At 38.4% G+C, this 20,855-nt stretch overlaps 1 protein-coding gene across 5 annotated transcripts in view; it reads right to left on the bottom strand.

Moving 5' to 3' along the window:
* Positions 1–1,045: 1,045 nt before the first annotated feature.
* ARHGEF10 (Rho guanine nucleotide exchange factor 10) overlaps positions 1,046–20,855 on the bottom strand; it is a 120,522-nt gene continuing 100,712 nt past the window's right edge. For all 5 annotated transcript variants that reach the window (XM_084515976.1, XM_084515978.1, XM_084515977.1 and 2 more), the window contains 3 exons: positions 15,754–15,928; positions 7,560–7,682; positions 1,046–5,526 (listed from right to left, as the gene is read on the bottom strand). In XM_084515976.1, coding sequence (XP_084372102.1) covers positions 5,012–5,526; positions 7,560–7,682; positions 15,754–15,928 — 813 coding nt within the window. In that variant the 3' untranslated portion in view covers positions 1,046–5,011. The remainder of the gene's footprint in view (positions 5,527–7,559; positions 7,683–15,753; positions 15,929–20,855) is intronic.

Genomic DNA, 20,855 nt, shown 5'->3' on the forward strand with positions numbered 1-20,855 from the left:
ATCAACCTCTAAGTGCACCTATTTCTATTCCCCGTGTGTAATAGACTTAGGGTCTCAAGATTCGGGCTGCTAGGCTCCATCCCATATGAAGCAGGCTACAGGGATATATGTTAAGCTTCACCAGTACCAAGAGACCAAAGAGATTGATGCAGTTAATCGGCCCCAAACCACCCAACTAGCTGTGTCAGTGCTGCCTGATGGAAGAAGCCTTAACCCCCAAGAGCCTGCCGTGACGGACATGACCAGAGGCCAGTGGTGCTCAGGCTGTGGTCCCCGTCCTGCCCAGTTCACTGGCACAGACAGCTCAAGAGCTGCATGCGCAGGATGCCTGCAAGCAGGAGGCACAGCTTAAAGGGCTAATCATGGGTTTAGGCAGCAGTAATGTCTTTAATCTGTTTTCTTGTACAGACTCATTATGAGGCTTCAAGTCAGCCACTTTTCAACTCAGCTTACTCCGAGCTGCAGATATCAATCTACCTTCTTAACAGGACTGTTATTACATGAAGAATTACTGCTGTGAAGATATACAAAGCAACCAGAAATACTGAATCAGTCCCATGGTGTCACTCATTGAAGTACAGATCAACTCTTACAGAGCCCTCCCTTGATTGCAGCTTTCAAACTGCAGATTTTTCTCACCCCCAAATGCATTTCATGAAAAGTAATTCGTCTTTATGCACTTCAAAAATCAAATTGGACATGAGAGAGGAACAATGAAGTTTAAGCACTGCACCACACTTCGTATCTTCCCCCATATTCTTGTACGTGTCTCAAAGGGGCAGCATGCACTTTTTAAACACCCTCATCCCACCCATAAATGAGTTGTAAATTCCTGTTGGGACAGAATCCAGCCTGAAGTGTGTGAATTTACAATATCCTGCACTCACGGAATTTAATTTCATTTTGTATCTTTGCTAATGCAAGAATAGGAGTGGCAAGGAAACTTACAAAAATACCAATGATCTTCAGAAGAGGGAATGAAAAGTTGGTGTTTTCCAGAACAATAAATAAAATAGATGTGGTATTAAAAACAAGAACAAAAAAGCAGGCTTTAATAGCTATTCGTTTTACTTCAATAACTCTCTTCTTGTTTAGTTATAACAGCGCAGGTACACAAAGGCTATTGCCGAGCCTGATGAATACAAGCCTCTGAATTTAAACACAATCAGGGGATTCTGTATGCATCCTTTAGGGCAGATTAATTAGGGTGAATTGCCAGTTACCAACTGAAAATTAATTTCCTCTTTTAATGCTTTTGCTCTGCCATACTCACTTGGAGCATTAATGCATCTCATTTTTCTATACCATATGCACTGCCCTAATGCTGACTCATACTCCCTCTAGGCAGCACAGAAGAAATTTTACTGCTTGAGTTCTATTCATGTCCATTCATACAGGGGTCAAACTTATTATGAGAGTCTGCATCACTTGCAGAAATTGCACTCGATGGTGCTTAAAACCTAGAAACTATAAAAATTCAAAAATATATCTGTTGTCCTCATTACATATCCTATTTTCCCTTTCATGACTTCATTTATATATATATATTTCTCATTAATGCATGTCATGGATTCCAGCCTTCCTGTTAAAATGACGACCCGAGAAATGTACTTGTGAAGTTAATTTTTATCACATTTTTTATTAAACATTTTTTCAGTTTATACTTTGAACATAAATACATACGTTTTATGGCTCATGTTATAAAAGACCCTACTATGTGTTAGAAAACATATACAGAGTATATCGTAGTGGTTACACTTGCTCCCCTTTTTCCCTAATGTTTTCCATAACTTCTATTAATCTAGAAAAGCAGTATCAGAAAGCAAGATCCAACCTACCCAGCAGCAGTCTGCAACGGCTATGAAGGTTATTTGCCTGCTGTAAAATAAACTTTGGTTCCTCTCTGCTTTCACAGTAAGGTAATACCTTGCTACGTACGCTGTGTATCAGAAGATAAGCATTGCACGTTGTGCTCAGTTCATTACTGAAAATCCAGTTCATGACAGTGTGTGTCTCTAACAAAAGACATACAGCTTCTCTTTCTCTATACCACTCAGTAAGACAAACAGATTCGTTCGTTTTCAAAACAGTGTAATGTAAATGTGGGACCCGGTGCTGGTCTTACTGAGGTCAGTGGCAAAACGTTGATGGACTTTCAGAAGAGCAGATTTGGATCTGTTTCTACTGTTCTGTTATCTGAAGAAAGCAACATTTCAGCTGGAAGATAGGATGAACATCATTTAACACTTTAAAACTCTCATGCATCATTGCCAGCAGATTCTGTAACAGTGCCACGCATGGATTTCCAGTTGAATGTGTGGGGGACTCAGCTCACCATATAACGAACTGATAACGAACCACGAGAGAGTGGGCATAATAATGATTCCAGTCCCAAAAGCACGGACATGGAAGCCCACACCCAAGGGGCACGTAGAATCACACCTTTAGTCTTTTTGCTGTAGCGTAGCAAAGGGACGCTAGGTTATATATGCTTTATACACAGAAGAATCTTTTAACATGTTTTTTTCAATATACATACATGAAACTGTACAATTTAGTACTTCCACACAGTGGGCAAAGAGCAACTCCCAGGGCCATAGCTATGGAAGAGTGTAGAAAACGCTACCGGCCTTGATCTCTCAGGCCAGGCAAGACCAGGCACTAGGTCAGGAAGAGGAGGAAAACTTGGGGAAAATGTTATTGGCTGATGGCTTAGAGGCACGCTAAATTGTTTTGCACAAGGACTCATGCCAACACTAAGCCCATACCAATGCTGACAACACCCAGCCGAAGTGGTGAGATGTAGATGGTGAAAGACACAGTGTAAAAGCATAAAACAGTAAGGAAGGACCTAAACCTACAATCCAATCCGTAAGAGATTTCCTTCATGACTTATCCAAGTCCATGTTATTATGGCTAAGAAGCCCATTCTCATCAGGATGTAGGATGTGGGCCAAACCTCTGAAATGTGCGTGCATATCTGATTTTTGAAATGTCTATTTTAGTGCCAGCCAACAGGCAAAGGTTCTCCGCAGCAGCATTCCCTCTGTGTGTCACGTGGCAGGAAGACACGATGGTCTCGTACTGCGGTGCTCCATCAGGCTTGGTGAGTCAGCACACCCACTGACTTCGGAGTCAGCTTGACACAGGTTTGCTCTTTAGAGCAGACTGAGAATTTAGAGAGATACAGATTTGGTGAAAAATAGCAAAAGAAATTTCAGTAACGCTTAAAATGCTGCTGCTATTTAAGAAAAACAAAAACAAAACAAAACTATCTTATATTGAACAAACTTATCCAGTCTCTGGTACTGTTTACGTTGAAATATAACGTGCAAGGAAACACTAATTATGGCTAACGCTGATTAAAACTATGCAGACTGAAACAAAACGTGGTGGAATCAAGGAGTCTGTATTAAAAGTAACAGAAATAATAATTTTAGGGAAATCCATCCCCTTACTGGGATAAGAAGAGTGCTGAAGCAGCCAAAACTTGCACTTGACTTTAGTCAATGCAAACATCTGGCAGACTTTCTGCTTTGGACACATTTAATTTATATTTTATTGAACCAATGGACAGTATTTGAGTTCTCAACATATCCAAATGAAACTTGAGAGTCCTAATTTCTCTGTGTCTTTCAGTCTATTGACAAGGGAAAAGGATGTTCCCAGTTCCTTCACTCAACACACATTAAATGCATTTGGATTGAATGACGTGTCTCGTCACCATTTTTTGCAATGTCTTTCTGAGCGGAAGGCTTTGTCTTGTATTTCACATGCACAGAGACTAGTGCAAAAAGCAATGTCAGTAGTAATCCCCAAATTCAACATTCCCTTTGGAAATATTTTGATTCATGAAGAAAAGATGATTAATTAGGTCTCTGTTTAGATTTCAGCCCTCTAACAGCACCAAAGCAACACCTTTCCTCACTGAGTGAATGAACGCAAAGAAACGGTGAACACTGTTTCCACAATATCCACTTACAAAACCGTGTTTGGCTGAATCTCTGGGTGAAAAGATAGGACCATATCTCAGCTGTCTGCAGTTGTGCAGTGACACTATTTGATAGGTGTTTGCCTGAGGATGTAGCAAAAATCAACAGATGCAGGGCAAATGCCCACAATGATTACGTGCGCTTCCTATACGTACTGCAATGTTAGTGTGTTTCTCATTATTTATATACTCGTTAGGCACACCTAATTAAAAACGGCACAGTACATGTCTAGCTTTGATACCAAGCTGCCAGGAGGGAATGTGTTACCAGCACTACAATGCACAGCTGTTCTACATCTGTATTTTCTATTTGCCCTATGCCATAACATCCTTAGAACTTTCTCTATGTGACAGACACAGTGCACCTACTGAGAAAATTAATGCACTTTTTATACTGCAACTTTTTTTTTAATAATACTGAGCATTAGAAATAAAAAATATCTATTTTTTTATGTTGAAATAAACAAGTGTCAATTACAATAACTGCTTTTGTTCAGACCAAACTCTGGCATATGGAATAATGTTAAAAACTATGATGGTAGTTACCAAATTAATATTAGCTTGCATTAGAATATTTATTGTTTAAAAATATTTGCTATTTTGTTAAAATCTACAGTCCATGCAATATGTCACTTTGGAAAAGGGAACAACCACTGATTTACATAACCGAATACGGCATGCGACAGAGTACATGTTCCTTGCCTTCCCTAAGTGCTATAGAACATAATGATATTTATAAATGCAAATATAAATAAGGGTTCTAAAGTCTTTAAAATTGTCTAACAAATCCTTTCGGTTCTAAGTATCAAAGACAGAATCAACAGCTAATTTTTTTCCAATACTCTTTAACACTGTAGGATGTTCTAAATATGTGAAGACTCTGCCTTGTATCTGTGATCCAGCCCTACTGAAACTGCTCTCATGTATATAAGGTCTATTGGTTTGGGTCCTAGGCTGGCATTTGCTGTAAAAAATACCAGACTTTGTTTCATAGTAGGAAGTATTTTAGATTTTGTTCGCTCAGATATTTAATAGTGGGATCTGCCAGACCATCACTGAAGATACTAATTCATCTTGTCGTTGCTGCTTGGTCTTCTTGTTCACTCTTCTGTGTCCTTGGCCACCAGAAATGACTAACACTGAAATTGCTTTCATTTTCTTGGATTTCTGTCTTTTACTTTTAAGTGAGAAATTTTGATCCTTCAAAAGCTCATAAATGTTACTGTCCTCTGGTCTATGCTCTAGGGAACTTGATCCATGAGACAAAGTAAGGGATCCTGAAGATGAAGACAAGTCACTTTTTTGTGCAATGGATCCTGCTGAACCTCCCAGCCAAACTGAAGTATCAGGGTTGTTACTCAGGGAAGAGCCTGGTCTGTCATTGTGCAGAACATTCTTTTGGTCGTCGTCTTTAGATTCTGAGCCAGGAGGCAGGCTGTTCCTCAACTTGTTTTTGTTTTTCTTGTTTATAGACGTAGCCATTACAAGAAACTTGACTGGCCCATTGTGTGCATGATATGACACCATTCCTCTTCCTGGAGCCAAAAGAAAAAGACAATTAAAGGATTAAATATAAATAAATTAATAGAACACATAGCACTCTGCTGTAAGTAGTTCATTAAATTTGCTCAGGAATGCATAACTCTTAAAATTCTATTATATGCTTCCAGTCTGTCTGTAGCTTGTCTGTTGCCTTGTATGTACACAATTTACAGAAAAAATGTAGAAAGAAAAAATCATCTGTTGTGCTATAAGGGTGTTTTAGGACTGTGTTAATAAACCAGCTGAAATGTGACAGTATGAATTCAAATTGACTTGTGCTGCGTTCACAACATTGCGAGTACAGAAACTTTCTACTAACTTCTTTTTTTTTTCTTTTTTTTTTTTTGGCATTGACACAAATATAACATTGTGAGTTTTCTCCAGTAATCCACAAAGAAAATATGTGGTTTTCAATTAATCTACTGCAACTCTGTACCTTTCTAGAATAGCATACGAACATCTGTTTTGTTGTAACAGAGCTCTCCACGCTATAAAGCAGGAACTAAAGCTCATCCCTCTGAATGCTTTTCTAGTTACCATGGCAGATTCATAAGGAAATGGCTGAACAATTTCAATTATTTTTTTAAGGTATTTAAACAGTGGGATGCTGGTAGTACAAAGAGAATTTACACTGTGCAAATCATTAGAATGTATGAAAAAGAAATTGCATAGTGTTAAATTCAGAAGCTCAACCAACATCAGTGTATGTGGCTTTTACGGTTTATACATATATATATACACACACATTATACAAAATCAGCTAAAATATAAAAAAGAATTAGGCCATCAAGGTAAAAAACAACTCTACAGATCACTCTGTCCATCCCTAACTCCCTAGTACTTTGCTTTTACAAAGTACTAAAAAAATGTAAACTAAAAAATGTAAAAATCTGCTTTTACAGCAAGTGCAATGATATTAAGATGAATTATCACTACTGGAAGCACAACTGGAAAAAGTCAGACATTTTTGGTTCAAATTCCAAATACTGTATCCGAAGACTGCAAAAATGTAATGCCTGGACCTGTGAAATCTGACAAGTCTTGACCCAAAATAAATGCAAGAATATGCAGATGACATAAAACACATCAAAAGAGAAAATGAGAGAATAAAATGAGATGCTTTTTTGACTTGACAACTATGCTTTTTTTTTTTTTTCTTTATATTTCTAATATTGCTTCCCTATCTTTTAAGAAACATTCATCTGTTGTCATACTGGATTATTGCTGCGTATCTTGCTGAACACAGAGGATTACGTTTTCATTTTGAAAAGTTACATAAGCTTTTTTTTTTTTTTTTTTTTCTTCCTCTGAAGGAAGTTACAAATAGCTTGCTTCATAAAATCTGCCAGCTTCCCTCCACAGCTCAGCAGCTCTGGCAGAATTCTGAAACCAAAATGCAGAATGGCAAAGGGGTGTTTAATTGGAATACAACATACTTAAACAAATGTTGGTTCTGCTAGCAGCTTAAATACTTGCAAAGTGATACAGCAGCATTCAGATATATTTCAAACAGGGCAATGTGAAACTAACTCACGAAAGCATCTCTCAATGCAAAAATACTGATCATTGTCCAAAAACCAAAATGTTCTCACATATACCAAGTCTCCAGTTTTGGAATAAAAGGGTACAAAACCAATTTACCGAATAATCGAACAACATACTACATTTTCAGTACCTATGTCTCTAAACTTAATGCTTTCCCCAAATCTGGAAGAAAGATTGTTTGCATGCACTCTCTTCTTCTTCTTGTATTTTTACTGTACTCTGACAGGATTAATGCCTATCACATTCGTATTCCCTAAATAAAAACAGTTGTCCTGACTCAAACAACTGAGAGAAATCTAGAATATCTGTATATATGGTGAAGCTGAGGAAGAGTGACAAATACAATTTCATCACAAAGCTCTGATAAGTATTTGAACAATACATGTAATTTGAACTACTGACAGAAAAAAAAAATAAAAAGAAAAAATAAACGTTCAGTATAACACTATTCTACTCAATCCATTTGAGAAATTTCACTCACCAGTTACTTTGGGAATCCCCTGCAGGCGTGGCACTGGCAATGCTACTATTATACCCAGATTTGTTCCAACGAGTAATAACCCATGGCACACCAGAAGGCTGGTCACAGAAACACGCTGCTGCCCTGTGAGGTGTAGGAAGCACTGCATTATTTCAGGGTGATGATCTTTGCCTAGATCAAAGTAACCTCAAACACACAATCAGCTGTACAGTCTCATTCAGCAAAGCACTCATCAAAAAGGCACACATTTTGCTGGGTTGAGGTATTAAACTTTTGTTGCTACGTGGCAATTTAAATACAATTGAACTTCTTATATAGTCTGTCCTAAATCTCTAAAGCACAGTATCTAAAAGTAGACAGAATCACAGAATCATTAGGGTTGGAAAGGACTTTCAAGATCATCTGGTCCAACCATCACCCTACTACCAATGTCACCCACTAACCCATGTCCCTAAGCACCACGTCCAACCTTTCTTTGAACACCCCCAGGGACGGTGACTCCACCACCTCCCTGGGCAACCTGTTCCAATGTCTGACTGCTCTTTCTGAGAAGAAATGTCTCCTCATTTCCAACCTGAACCTCCCCTGGCGCAACTTGAGGACATTCCCTCTACTCCTATCACCGTAGGACTCTGTAGTACTATCATCTGTGAGAAGAGGCCGACTCCCAGCTCCCCACACCTTCCTTTCAGGCAGTTGTAGAGAGCAATGAGCCTCCCCTGAGCCTCCTCTTCCCCAGACTAAACAACCCCAGCTCCCCCAGCCGCTCCTCACAGGACTTGTGTTCCAGGCCCTTCACCAGCTTCACAGCCCTGCTCTGGACATGCTCCAAGGCCTTGATGCCCTTCTTGTAGTGAGGGGCCCAAGTATGGTTTTGAAAATATACTGTGTGTATTCTCAATTAGAACAAAACAAACAAATAAACAAACAAAACCAAAACAAACAAAAACTGAAAGGCATTCCACTTCCCAATGTTCAATAATGTATTACTACTACAACACGCCATACTTGAGACTCAAACCTGTTCACAATTACTTTTTTCTCCTAGCTTTTATTTTGTGAAATATTATCAGAAGTACTCTATCCACATTTGGGTTCCCCCATACAAGAGTGACATGGGCATACTGGCGTAAGTCCAACAGAAAGCCACCAAGATGATAAGGAAACTGAAGCAAATAATGAGCATGAAGGGATTAAAAACAACACCTGTCTAATGGGACAGTACACAGAAGACAGAGTCAGACATTTAGATGTGCACACTGACAGGAAAAGACACCACGGACCAAATCTGGGACATGGAATATTGATATTAAATGTAGGGAGAAGCTCCTTCACCATGAAGATGGCCGAACACTAGAACAGGCCACTCAAAAAGGCTGTGGAACCTCCATCCTTGAAGATTATGAAAATTTGGCTGGACAAGTCCTTGTGGATTGATTTTTTTCTTATGAAAACAAGGTCATTTCTTGCTTATAGTGAGTACTAAATATGTTTGATTCAGTGTAGATGGATTTTCAAAATGATCTTGACAAGTTACATAAATGGAAATACTGCCAGCCCAAACTTCTGGCATGACCCAAGTTTACTCTGAGGAGTATTCAAACTCTGCTAAAGTCATCAAGGTTCAAAGCTTACACATTTTTGGATTTACAATTAACTTTACATGCTAGGGAAGCAGTCATTCCCATCTCTATGATAGCTCTCAAGTTGTTAATCACCTTCATCAGTAAGCAAGGAACTTGGATACTACATCTGATATAACTGTGATGAACCTACATGTTCCACACTTTGGAAAAGTACCTTAATTATGGTGTATCACAAATTGATGCATTTTCCATCTCTTCCCTTGAAGCTGACCCAATTTACAGCCAAGAACATACGAATTACAGACCTGGTAGGAAAGCAGGGAAAAGCAGCTTGACTGCAGCCCAAAGGTTAAAACACTCATCTGGAAAGCAGCAGGTGGACCACAGTCCAAGTCTTTCCTGACAGAACTTTACAAAACCAAAATATTTATCCAGCAATGGTGTGTTGTCAAAGGCACGCGTCAGCTGCAGGGCCAGATCTGGAACCTCGGCTTAGAAAACACATTCTAAAATACCCTACAGGCAATTAGGTCACCCTCGGCAGGTGTAGCAAGCATGAAGAAGTTGAAGAGGCTCCATCTACTCATGCAGGTTTTCAGAGACCAGCTTCCCACCGGTAAGTAGCTCAGCTCCACCACACCACTCTCTCTCTCTCCATCCTCAAAGGAACAGGGGAAGAAAATACGATGAAAAAAGCTCGTGGGTTGAGGTGAGGACAGGGAGATCCCTCAGCAAGTAACATCACAGGCAAACCAGATTCAGTGTAAGGGAGATTAATGTAATTTTTGCTTACTGATAACAGACTAGAGCAGAGACACCTGTATTTTTCCATAAACTGTAGGTATTTATGCGGTATGATGGCATCATCCCTCTTCAGGTAGGTAAGCATAAACGGGTTATGTCTATAGACAAATTACAAGCCTTTTGAAGCCCCCTTTTTTTTAATGAATGAGATTAATTTAGTTTCCAAAACAAAGTACATAGAAACATTCCTTCACCACTGGTTCGATGGAGAGCCCTATGGGGAGACAGATTTCTACCTCTCAAGTCAGAGGGTGAGGGGCAGTAAGGCAACCACACAGTATCGAAAACCACTTCAAAGCCTAGAGTGATGACACAGATGGCAGCCCTGAGAGTGAGAGAAAAACACTGAAAGACCCACAATAAAAACAAAAGACTGCTTGTGCTGTTTTCAAAGCTGTCCATGTAAGAGGTGATAACCATTCGGCTGTCCTCAATCATTTGCTAATGTAAATTTTGCATTTACCTTTATAACAGGTCAAAAAATACCCTCCATATATTGGATTTGTCAAAAATCAAGCCTCGAGTTTTGTAAAAAAAAAAGCTCAAAAGCTCTAAAGCTCAAACCTGCTCAAGTTACATATAATATTCAAAGATCTCCCACAACCTGTGTCACAGCAACTGCAAGGTAACTGCAGGTTAGCTTAACCTCACTGCATTTTGCCTACAGCTTGTTTTACAAAGTACAGACAGAAATAATTAAGTACAATTATATTTTATTTTTAAATTGTAAAAATCACCAGGTGTGCTTTTGCCTGTCAGACCCCTTGCAGAAGCAAGATGCTCACATTTTTAACAATCGATCTTTAATGCTTTTTTGACTGTTTAAAATATAAAACAATATGCATGATTTTATACACCAGCCCTGAAGCAACTTCCAATGAGTAATTGTTACCAGTGAGAACCGGTAATGTGCATTACTGTTTCCATAGGTGAAAAGAGCAAATTACAGCCAGCAACCTGGAATCTTAAACACCGAGCACAGCCTCAAGCATGAAACATCTCTAGTGAGGTCAAAAGGAGTAACATGTGCTTTGAAATCTGGGAAGAGCAGGAAACATCTGCATCTGAAAAAATCCTTTGAAATAGCACATAATAGCAGCAAAAAAAAAAAAAATATATATATATATATATAAACAAACTATTAAAATAGATATTAATTTTAAATACCACTTTAACTGTTACCCAAGGATTAACTCATATCTTTCAATGTTATTTTGTGACTTACTTTGATAGATTTCAAATTGAGAGAAAAAAATATAAAACCAATTCTCCAGGAACTTTTAAGCAGTAAGCACAGAAATCAACAGGTTAACACGGGAAAATCATAAACAGCAATGCCAAAACCAAGTATTGTTATCTTTATATGAAAACTTTTATTTCACTCCGTCCCAGTGCAATGATGCAATTGTTAAACTCATGAAATAATCTTACCAAGATCTTGACTTTACCAAGAGCTGAAGCCAACAATTAAGTTAACACACAGACAAATAGTTTTATTATGTTTCTGCTCTGTGTTCAATCTTTCTCAGGTCTCAACTTCTGACCCAGTCTCAACAACCACATAAATCCTCATGGGTTTCCACAGAGATCTGAATTCAGCTCTAGGTATTTGCAAGGACATAATGGTGCATTATCCTCTTACATGAACTTGCTCTTCCTGTTATATAAAAAAATTGTCTAAAAAGCACACTGCACAAATCTAATGGGCTGACCTCAAATTTTCACCCATCATTTAAACATTTCTCAGCAGTAAAATCATAAAGCAACCACGTTTTATGGTGTGGCACCTGGCGGGATGGGGTCAAAATAAAGCTATAAGCCTCAAAGTATAGTTTTCTGCAGAGAGGAAATGATATATTTTTCTCTTTGCCCTTTCCATCTGTTTCCAGGAAACAAACATGTGTCATGAGAGGATATATGGATATATACAGAACACAGCAACATCAACAGAATTCACCTCTTTGTTAAACAGGTAACCCTTCATCATCCCCATGAGCAATGAAATTACATCTATCAAGGTCACAGCCATCTCTTTAAAAGACATGCTGGAGGACACTTTTGAATAATGAAATATTTTATACAAGGGTGAAAAACAAGACTACTAATAACAAATGGACTGCATACCCATGTTCTGTACAATTGATTGATTGATTTAATAACCAGGCTATGTGAACAGTGAGGAAGGTGGGTGAAAAGTTGCCTTTGCTGAGATTTCAACCACTGATCATAAATACTAAGCATAAACTTGCTCTACTAGATGAAGCAGATTTCATTAGCAAGGTGTTTCTATTTGACTTCAAATGTTAATAGATTTGTTTCTTTTACTCAGCATGTCTCCTCTCCAGCTAACAGACAGCTTGTGCCACTTAAAATCAACCTCACTGTACTGTACTGTTGTGTGACCTATAATGATGATGATCTTCTCCAACTCAACAATTATCTTGTGGTTTTTTGTTTGTTTGTTTTTCACAATGAATTTGTGCTTTCTGGTGTGTTTTTGTTGTTGTTGTTGCTGCTGTTTTAATAGAACATAAGCTTGTTACATACTATTAGGAAGTATTTTATGGCTTGTATTTTTGATGATGTATGAAGTAAAGGGTCTGTGGAGCATTATGTAGTAAACATAGCTGCCTCAGCAACCCAGATTTACTTTTCAGTCCTGTGTTCCTACATGCAAGCTTCCTATAACTCCAGAAAGGCACTGTCTTGAGCTCATACCAGGGTTGTTACTTATATCCCTTGGTGTATATGGACTACTATGGACATGGTTGATAGAGGATGTTCTGGGATACAGTAGTTGTTTAATACCTGCTCAGATGTCTCAGCAGATTCACTGTGGTCTTTTTTAAGCCATTTAGCTGACATGTATGACATGAACATTATCATAATCTGATCTATTGACTTGGGAGCATTTTCCCAGTCAAGCTGTCTTTCCTTAACCAGACCTTTGTAAACAAAAGGTGTAAGAAATCCCCACAAATGAACCATGATAAAACAGTTGATTTAGAAAAAAAAATTACTTTTGGTTCATGTTGTGTGTGTCTGTTTGCTTTTCTACATTACTCAACTTGGCCGAATTGTAATGACAATAATTTCCTGTTACATTTCACATACACTTCATTATTCTGTCCTACCCAGTTGGCTGCTGAGTTATCTTTTTCAAAGTAAAAGAGGCACGTCCTTTAAAACAAGGAGAGAAAGCAGTCATGTTTAAAGCTGTCTTCTCCCCAAAATGGGGAAATCTACTGTTATGAGAACTGCATACTGAGGTTACGAGAACCTCCTACTCCTCTGTCTTAATTGACTGCTACAGCTATCCTTTAAAAATAGCCTTGTAATTCACAGTGACCATTCTTAAAACAGTGACGGTAAATTTTTCTTTTACTTTTACTGTGTAATAACAGAAAAATTATAATTTCATTAAGTTAACGTAGTTATGCTCCTCTCATTTACATTGCTTTAAATGAAGATGCAGATAACTTCTTCAGGTAGCCTATTAGGCAAATATTACATATCATTGCTCCTACTACAAACTTGGCAAATGTAGGCCAGGTTCTTGGAAGTTATTTCACGATCTTGCACTCTCCTTTTTTCTTAAGAACCTTAGAAATATTTTTACATCAATTTCTTCTGTCTCATTTTAATACAAATTGAATTTTTATTCATCTGTTCTTTTTGCATATTAAAGAACTCCTGTTGGATTACAGAAAACTAAGAGTTGTTTCTTTTAAAACTAAATGATGTCCTGTAGCACACTTACCCTTCCAAACGTTAGTTCCTAACTTTTCAGTCCCTAAAAATTCTCAGAAAAGGCACAATGCACAATTCTAACTACGAAGCAGCTTCACTCCTCCTCCTGTTTCAGTTTTTTTCTTCTTTTTTAATCTCAGCATATACTATACAGAGTTTGATTTATTCTTTGTCTTCTTCTTGTTCCAAAAGTTTTTACTGCTGTTTATTATGTAAACCTCCTACTCCTCCATCTTTTAGCCTTTGTTGTTGCAGTATTATTGGTATCATATAAAAAGGCCCAAGAGCTGCTGCTAAATAATTGAAATTCATTTCATTTATAGAATGGAGTCTTCCCTTGGAACACTTGCTGTAATAATGTTCTACTCCTGAAATAAATTTCCATTTCCATTCACCGAAGCACATTTTGTGAAGAGACAGAAAAGGAAAAGAAAAAACACCAAGAATCTAAAATGAGTAAGAATGACACCAAGGAGATATAATTAGCTAAAACTCTTTTACAGAAAAAGAAAAAAAATCATGTTACATCAGCAGTTTTATTACCATGGCAATGAACATTAAAGCTAAATTTGTTTGAAGATTTTTATATGCAGAAAAGATGTGTAAGGGAGGCCCTACTTCCTTTTTATCCCCCCTATAAACAAGAGAACATCTTGGAAGTTATCTTTTTAAAAATCTAATCTTGATTTCTTTGCATAAGGCTGATGAATTAAATTATGCAACCTATTTAAAACTATTTAAAGGCAGGACATTTGCTGTTGTTCATTGTTGGTGCTACAGTCAAACAACACATGTGAAAAACACCCAGGCTAGAACACTGTAAATGGACACAATTTAAAACACAGCTTTATTGCAAAGCTAACATGCTCTTAAAGAAAACATGGTAAGACTAAGACTGAAGAACTAAAACATTTTGATGCAAGATTTATACCTCATTCTCCTAAGAATATAAATATAATGTCAGTGCTGGAAGAACTGACGTCTACTAAAAGCAAAGCAATGAAGCTGGCACACACATTCCAATACAAATTGCAGTAGGTTAGTCCATTACAGTCTATAAACAGGGACATACAGAAGGAATGTTTGTCCCCTCACGGACAACTCATGGTCAGCCATGCCAGTATCATTCTTCTGTCTCTGTCTTCTCCTAACATTCTAACATCCCCTACATGATGTGCATCTGCTTAGTACAGAGTAAGCCAAAAGACATCCCAAAGCATTTGCCCTCCAGCACTACACAGTCCATATTCATATTAGCCTACATCAGTCTGTAATAACACGTGTGCATGGCAATTGAAATAAAAGTGCCAGAAACAGGTTTATCTCACGTAAGTACTTCCCTAGTTATTAGAGAGCCACTCACTTCGATACAGGCCAGTGCAAATTCGATACAGGCCAATGCAACTGCCTATGACAATGATGATTTTGGGATGATTAAAAAGCTTCTGTCTTAGAACACTTAAAGATCTGCTAAATGTCAACCCAACACCAACAGGTTCCACTTTTGCCTATAACACTAACCTTTTAATTCAGCAAACTACAGCTCCAAACAGCAAAACATGGAACAAACTCTTAAATGGAAGAATGTGAGTGGTTCAGCTGACTTCACTGGGAATACTGATGTAACTAAAATTAAGTAATTGCCTTGGTGGTTTGGATCCTAGGCTAATTGACTCCATCGTGTACTTTGATATCAAGTTCCAGAAGCAAATACTAAATTTTGCAAAGCAAACACATTTTCTTGGTAGACTGCACTGCCCTCATGTTTTGTAGTCACAAAAAAAAAAAAAAGAAAGGACAAAACAGAATACTCTGCCTGCTTATCTATATAATTTATAGCCTTTAAGGAGGAAAATTGCTACTCAACAAGCTCAATGCACACATGATTCTTTTGGGAAGGCAACAGACTGCGATTGACTAAAGTAAATAGTCACAAGACAGTTATCAAAGCCTGAGACTGATGTTCTGATTCTGGCCTTATCTATAACACTCTGGAAAATAACACTGACAGAGACAAAACAAAAATGTTTTATCATATGGTGTGATTCAACTACCTGGCAACATGTTGTGAACAGGCGTGGCAATGTTAATATCCTGGAGGTGTTTCAGTGTCTCCGTGTGGAACAGCCGAAGCGTAGATCCAGATGTGAAGGCAATCCAGACTCCCACTCCAGCAACAGCCATGTGAGAGATTACCATGCCTTCCTCTTGATGAGCTTCAAAATGGCTCTGTAAGAAAAACAAGATAAATATAATCTTCTGCATAAGATCTATTAATTTTTCCTGTTACTTTTTTTTTTTTTTTTTGAAAATACATCATCATTGGTATGGAAAGATTCTCAGCTTTTGAACCAAAGTTCTAACTACAGATAGAGTAACTTCACCATAACTTAGATGGATATTCAAGCGGTGTAGTAGGTTGCTAACTATTTCCCTTTGGATTTTAAAGGCTTCATTCTGCTCCATGCCTCTGTCTTCTAGCTCAGCAAGTTGGATACCCTGAGAAGAATTAGTTGAAGTAATAAAGACTGAGACAAAAAAGTCATTAAGTATCTTGGGTTTTTCCTCTTATCTTGTCACTATGATTCCCCTCAGATCCAATAACGGATGCAGATTCTCCTTAGTCCTCCTTTTCTTGTTTATGCACTCAAAAAACATTTTTTTTTTTACTGTTTTTTACTGCAGTGGTGAAGTTAAACTCTATCTGGGCTTTGGCCCTTCTAATTTCCTCCCTGCATAACCTCACATTGCTGTAGTCCACCTGAGCTGCCTGCCCCTTGTTCCAAAGGTCGTAAACTCTGTTTTTATTCCTGAATTCCAGAAGTTCTCTGTTCAGCCAAGCTGTTCATCTTCCCTGTTAGCTTGTCTTTCAGTACATAGGGATGGCCTGCTCCCGTGCCTTCAAGATTTCATTCTTGAAGAACATCCAGCTGTCCTGGATTTATCTTCTAGAACTGCCTACCAAGAGATCCCATCAACCAGGTCCCTAAATAGACCAGAAGTAGCTCTACAGAAACCCAGAGTAGCAGTTCTACTGACTGCCCTTCTTGCTTCCCCAAGGACTGAGAACTGTATCATCACACAATCACCATACCCAAGAAAGTATCTTTTTGATTCAGACATTTCTGAATTTAGTAGTAGTAGAAGAAGATAATATTTAGAAGTATTAGCTATTTTGTACCCCTGACCTTCAAAATACTGATGCTTCTTGTTAGAAAGATTAAAATGCTCCTTCTGAAGAAAGTAGTAATGCCAGACTTTCAGGATCTAGTGCCTGAATTTTTTCCTTGATCTGGTGATTTCACAGTTATGACTTCTACGTGGCTCCAAGAAGGCTGACACCTCTTTACATGTTTGTATAACACATGAAAGTATAACACATTAAATAAAGTTGTAGTGAACATCTTTAATCGTTTACAAGAAGTAAAGATTTTTTGTTTCTTTTTTTTTGTCTTGTCAGTAAACTGTCTATAAAGTTAAACAGAGCCTTTTAATATTGCACTAGCTATATCAAATACAGAGAGCTAGTCTGATAAACAAAACTTCTGTGATTAAATAAATGGTAAATTGTTCCTTGTATACAAATCCCTACCTGAAGGATATGTAAGTAAATATCTTCATTAATATTCACAGTACATATTATATTTGCAGATAAAATGCAAAAGTACCTTGTTACTCCATATGAAAGCATACTTCAGTTTTCTCTGTGTTATAATTAAAAGTTATATCTTGGTCATTTTGCATGCAAATCTAAATTACAAATTTAAGATGATTATGTTTTGAATGTATTTGGGTTATATAGTTCAATTTCTTCATCTAAATTCAATGAATAGATGAAGACCACAGATGAAGAATAGAACTTCAAGCTTTCACAAAGCCTAACTTCTGATATTTTACTTAGAGGCCCTTTTTAATTTTATTACTTACCAGTACAAATAAAATCCATAAATTAGTACTTTCCACTGAGAAATTGGCTGCTTAAAAATAATGGGAATTATTTATTTATTTTTGAATTTGTTTATGCTATTCTTTAAATGTTAATTTTAAAAAAAATGAATAGAGAAGTTTCTCTCCAGCTGTTAGGCAGTAGTTCAGATTTAGAGAGCATTGTTACATTACTTTTTGACTCTTCTAATAACAACACTGCAGAATGCAAGGTAAGCACCTCTGACAGGTACATTTATATTCATCGCTTTCCTCAATCTCCACTCATTTTTTATTTTTTTTTAATCACATAACATAGCTTTGAGCACCCTGATCTAGTGGCAGGTGCCCAACCCATGGCAGGGGGGTCGGATCTAGGTGATCTTTAAGGTCCCTTCCAATCCAAACCATTCTGTGATCATGCAATTGATTCAACGGAAGTTACCCATGAACAACATTTTCTGAAGCCAGAAACAGATCTTATGACTAGATTTCATGATATATCATAATGCATGTAAATGTTTTATTGCAGACAGCCCTTTGTAAAAATAGTTTTACCCATCTAGTTGACCAAGGGAAGCCAGCAGAGGTAATCTTTTTGTATTTCAGCAAAGCTTTCAGTACTGTCTCTCACAGTATCCTTCTGGACAAAATGCTGAGCTTACAGCTAGACAAAAACATAATGTGATGGGTAAACAATTGGCTGACAGGTCAGGCTCAAAGAGTTGTAGTAAGTTTGGTTACACCAGGCTTGAAGCCAGTCACTAGTGTGATCCTACAGGGTTCCATTTAAGGGTCAGTTCTCTTTAATGTTTTCAAAAATGATCTGGACACAACAGCCAAATGCTCACAAAGTTTGCAGATGACACTAAATTAGGAGGAGCTGTTGACTCCTTTGAGGATGGAGAGGCCTTGCTTAAAGATCTTGACAAATCAGAGGGTTGGGCAATCACCAACCATATGAAATTTAATAGGCACAAGTGCCAGCTTCTGCACCTGGACACAGGCAACTCTGGCTATACATAATGGGTGATGAGAGGCTCAAGAGCAGCCCCATGGAAAGGGATCTAGGGATTCTGGTTGATGGCAAGTTGAATATGAGCCATCACCGTGTCCTGGCAGCCAGAAAGACCTCCATACCCTGGGGTGCATCAGGCACAGTACTGCCAGCCAGTTGAGGGAAGTGACTGTCCTGCTCTGTTCTGTGTTGGTGTGGACTCACCTTGAGTACTATGTGCAGTTTGGGGCACCACAGTATAGAAAGGACATAAAACTATTAGAGAGTGTCAAAAGAAGGGCAACAAAGATGGTGAAGAGTCTAGAGGGCAAGACTTATGAGGAGCAGTTGAGGTTCCTTGGTTTGTTCAGCCCAGAGCAGAGCAGGCTGAGGGGAGGCCTCATGGCGGCCTGCAGCTCCCTCACGAGGGGAGCGGAGGGGCAGGCGCTGAGCTCTGCTCTCTGGGGACAATGACAGGACCCGAGGGAACGGCATGGAGCTGGGACAGGGGAGGGTCAGGCTGGGGGTGAGGAAAAGATTCTGCACCAAGAGGGTGGTTGGGCACTGGGACAGGCTCCCCAGGGCAGTGGTCACGACACCAAACCTACAAGAGTTCACCAAGTGTTTGGAGATCAGAGTATGAATTTTGGGTGGTCCTGTGTGGAGTCAAGAGTTGGACTCAGTGATCCTTGTAGGCCCCTTACAACTTGGGATATTCTATGCACTTTTGTTTATAGACTCATACATACACTGATCACAGAATTGTTTGGGTGGAAAGGGACCTTAAAGATCACCTAGTTATGACCCCCCTGACATGGGCAGGAACACCTCCCACTAGATGAGGCTGCTCAAAGCCCCATCCTGACTGGCCTTGGCACTTCCATGGATGGGGCATCCACAACTTCTCTGGGCAACCTATGCCAGTGTCTCACTACCCTCAGAGTAAAGAATTTCTTCCTAACATCCAACCTGAATCTCCCCTTTTAGTTTAAAGCCATTACCTCTTGTCCTATCACTGCATGACAAAGAGTCTCTCTTCAGGTTTCTTGTAGGCCCCCCTTAGGTACTAGTAGGCTGCTATAAGGTTACCCTGGAGCCTTCTCTTCTCTAGACTCAACAACTCCAGTTCTCTCAGCCTTGACGGTAACCAATTGACTTAAAAACTTCTCAGGGACAGATCCAAGGCCACTGAAGTGAATTTTAGCAATTTGAATAGCTTGAAATACGAAGAAAACTGAAGCTGATTGTAAAAATTAATTTCCTCTGGTTTTCTGACCACAGAGGACAATTCTGTGAGTGCAACTGTAAACAACTTGCACAGGCATTTTTGTCACATTCCATTTTTACCAGCTAACTCATTATACTCCCACTTTGTCTGCCCTGCAGTTGGTACAGCTGTCTGTTGAAACAGACACATTTAAAGGAAAACTGTAATATTGTCAACACCACAAGAAGCATATAAAAAGAACTATTCTTCTCATTCAAAGGGCCTTCTGAGATGGAGCAGGAACATACCCAAACCTGTATATTCTTTTACAAAGCACAAGTTTTTGTATAGAGGATAATGTTGACATCTGTTTCAATTACACATCTATCTGAAATCCAAGAGCCGTCCTTTTTCCTCAAGTTCTTTTTTTACACATTACAGGAAATCCAGATATGCGAGGACAAAAATGTCTCATTCCCTTTGTTATTAAAATAATCGAACTCGATTTTACTTTTTCACTTTTCATAAATACATTAGTCTCTGACTTCTATTCAGTCGGTTTTTTTTCCCCCCTCAGGCAGTCTTCTCCTAACTCTATGGCAACATCAGAGCTTCAGAACACACTGGATGCCACAGCGAGTCTGTCCTGCAGTGGAGGCTGACATAGCTAACTATTGTTTCAACAGCACGGGGCATAGCTGAAATGTTTCTTTTGAGGGGTTGCCCACTTGTACCATACAGCTGTGCCAAGAACTGAACCACATTAGTTCAAGGTTAATGAGAGATGCATAATGGGTATCATTGTCCACAAGGTGAAAGAAATTGTTTTTACTTCTTTAAAGAAGACACAGTAGTTGGGCAACACACACTCAGGTATAGGGATTTTCATTTGTTTAGTTTATTCAGCTAAATATTTTGGTTTATTCTACTTATACATTGTTAAAACTAGAGCAGCTTGTAAATAGTTAGCCAAGTTTTAAAAACAAGACGAAACAGAACAGGATGGAATGCCATTCAATTCTCGACTT

This window comes from Aythya ferina (genome assembly GCF_964211825.1).
Source record: "Aythya ferina genome assembly, chromosome: 3".
Classification (NCBI taxonomy): Eukaryota; Metazoa; Chordata; class Aves; order Anseriformes; family Anatidae; genus Aythya; species Aythya ferina.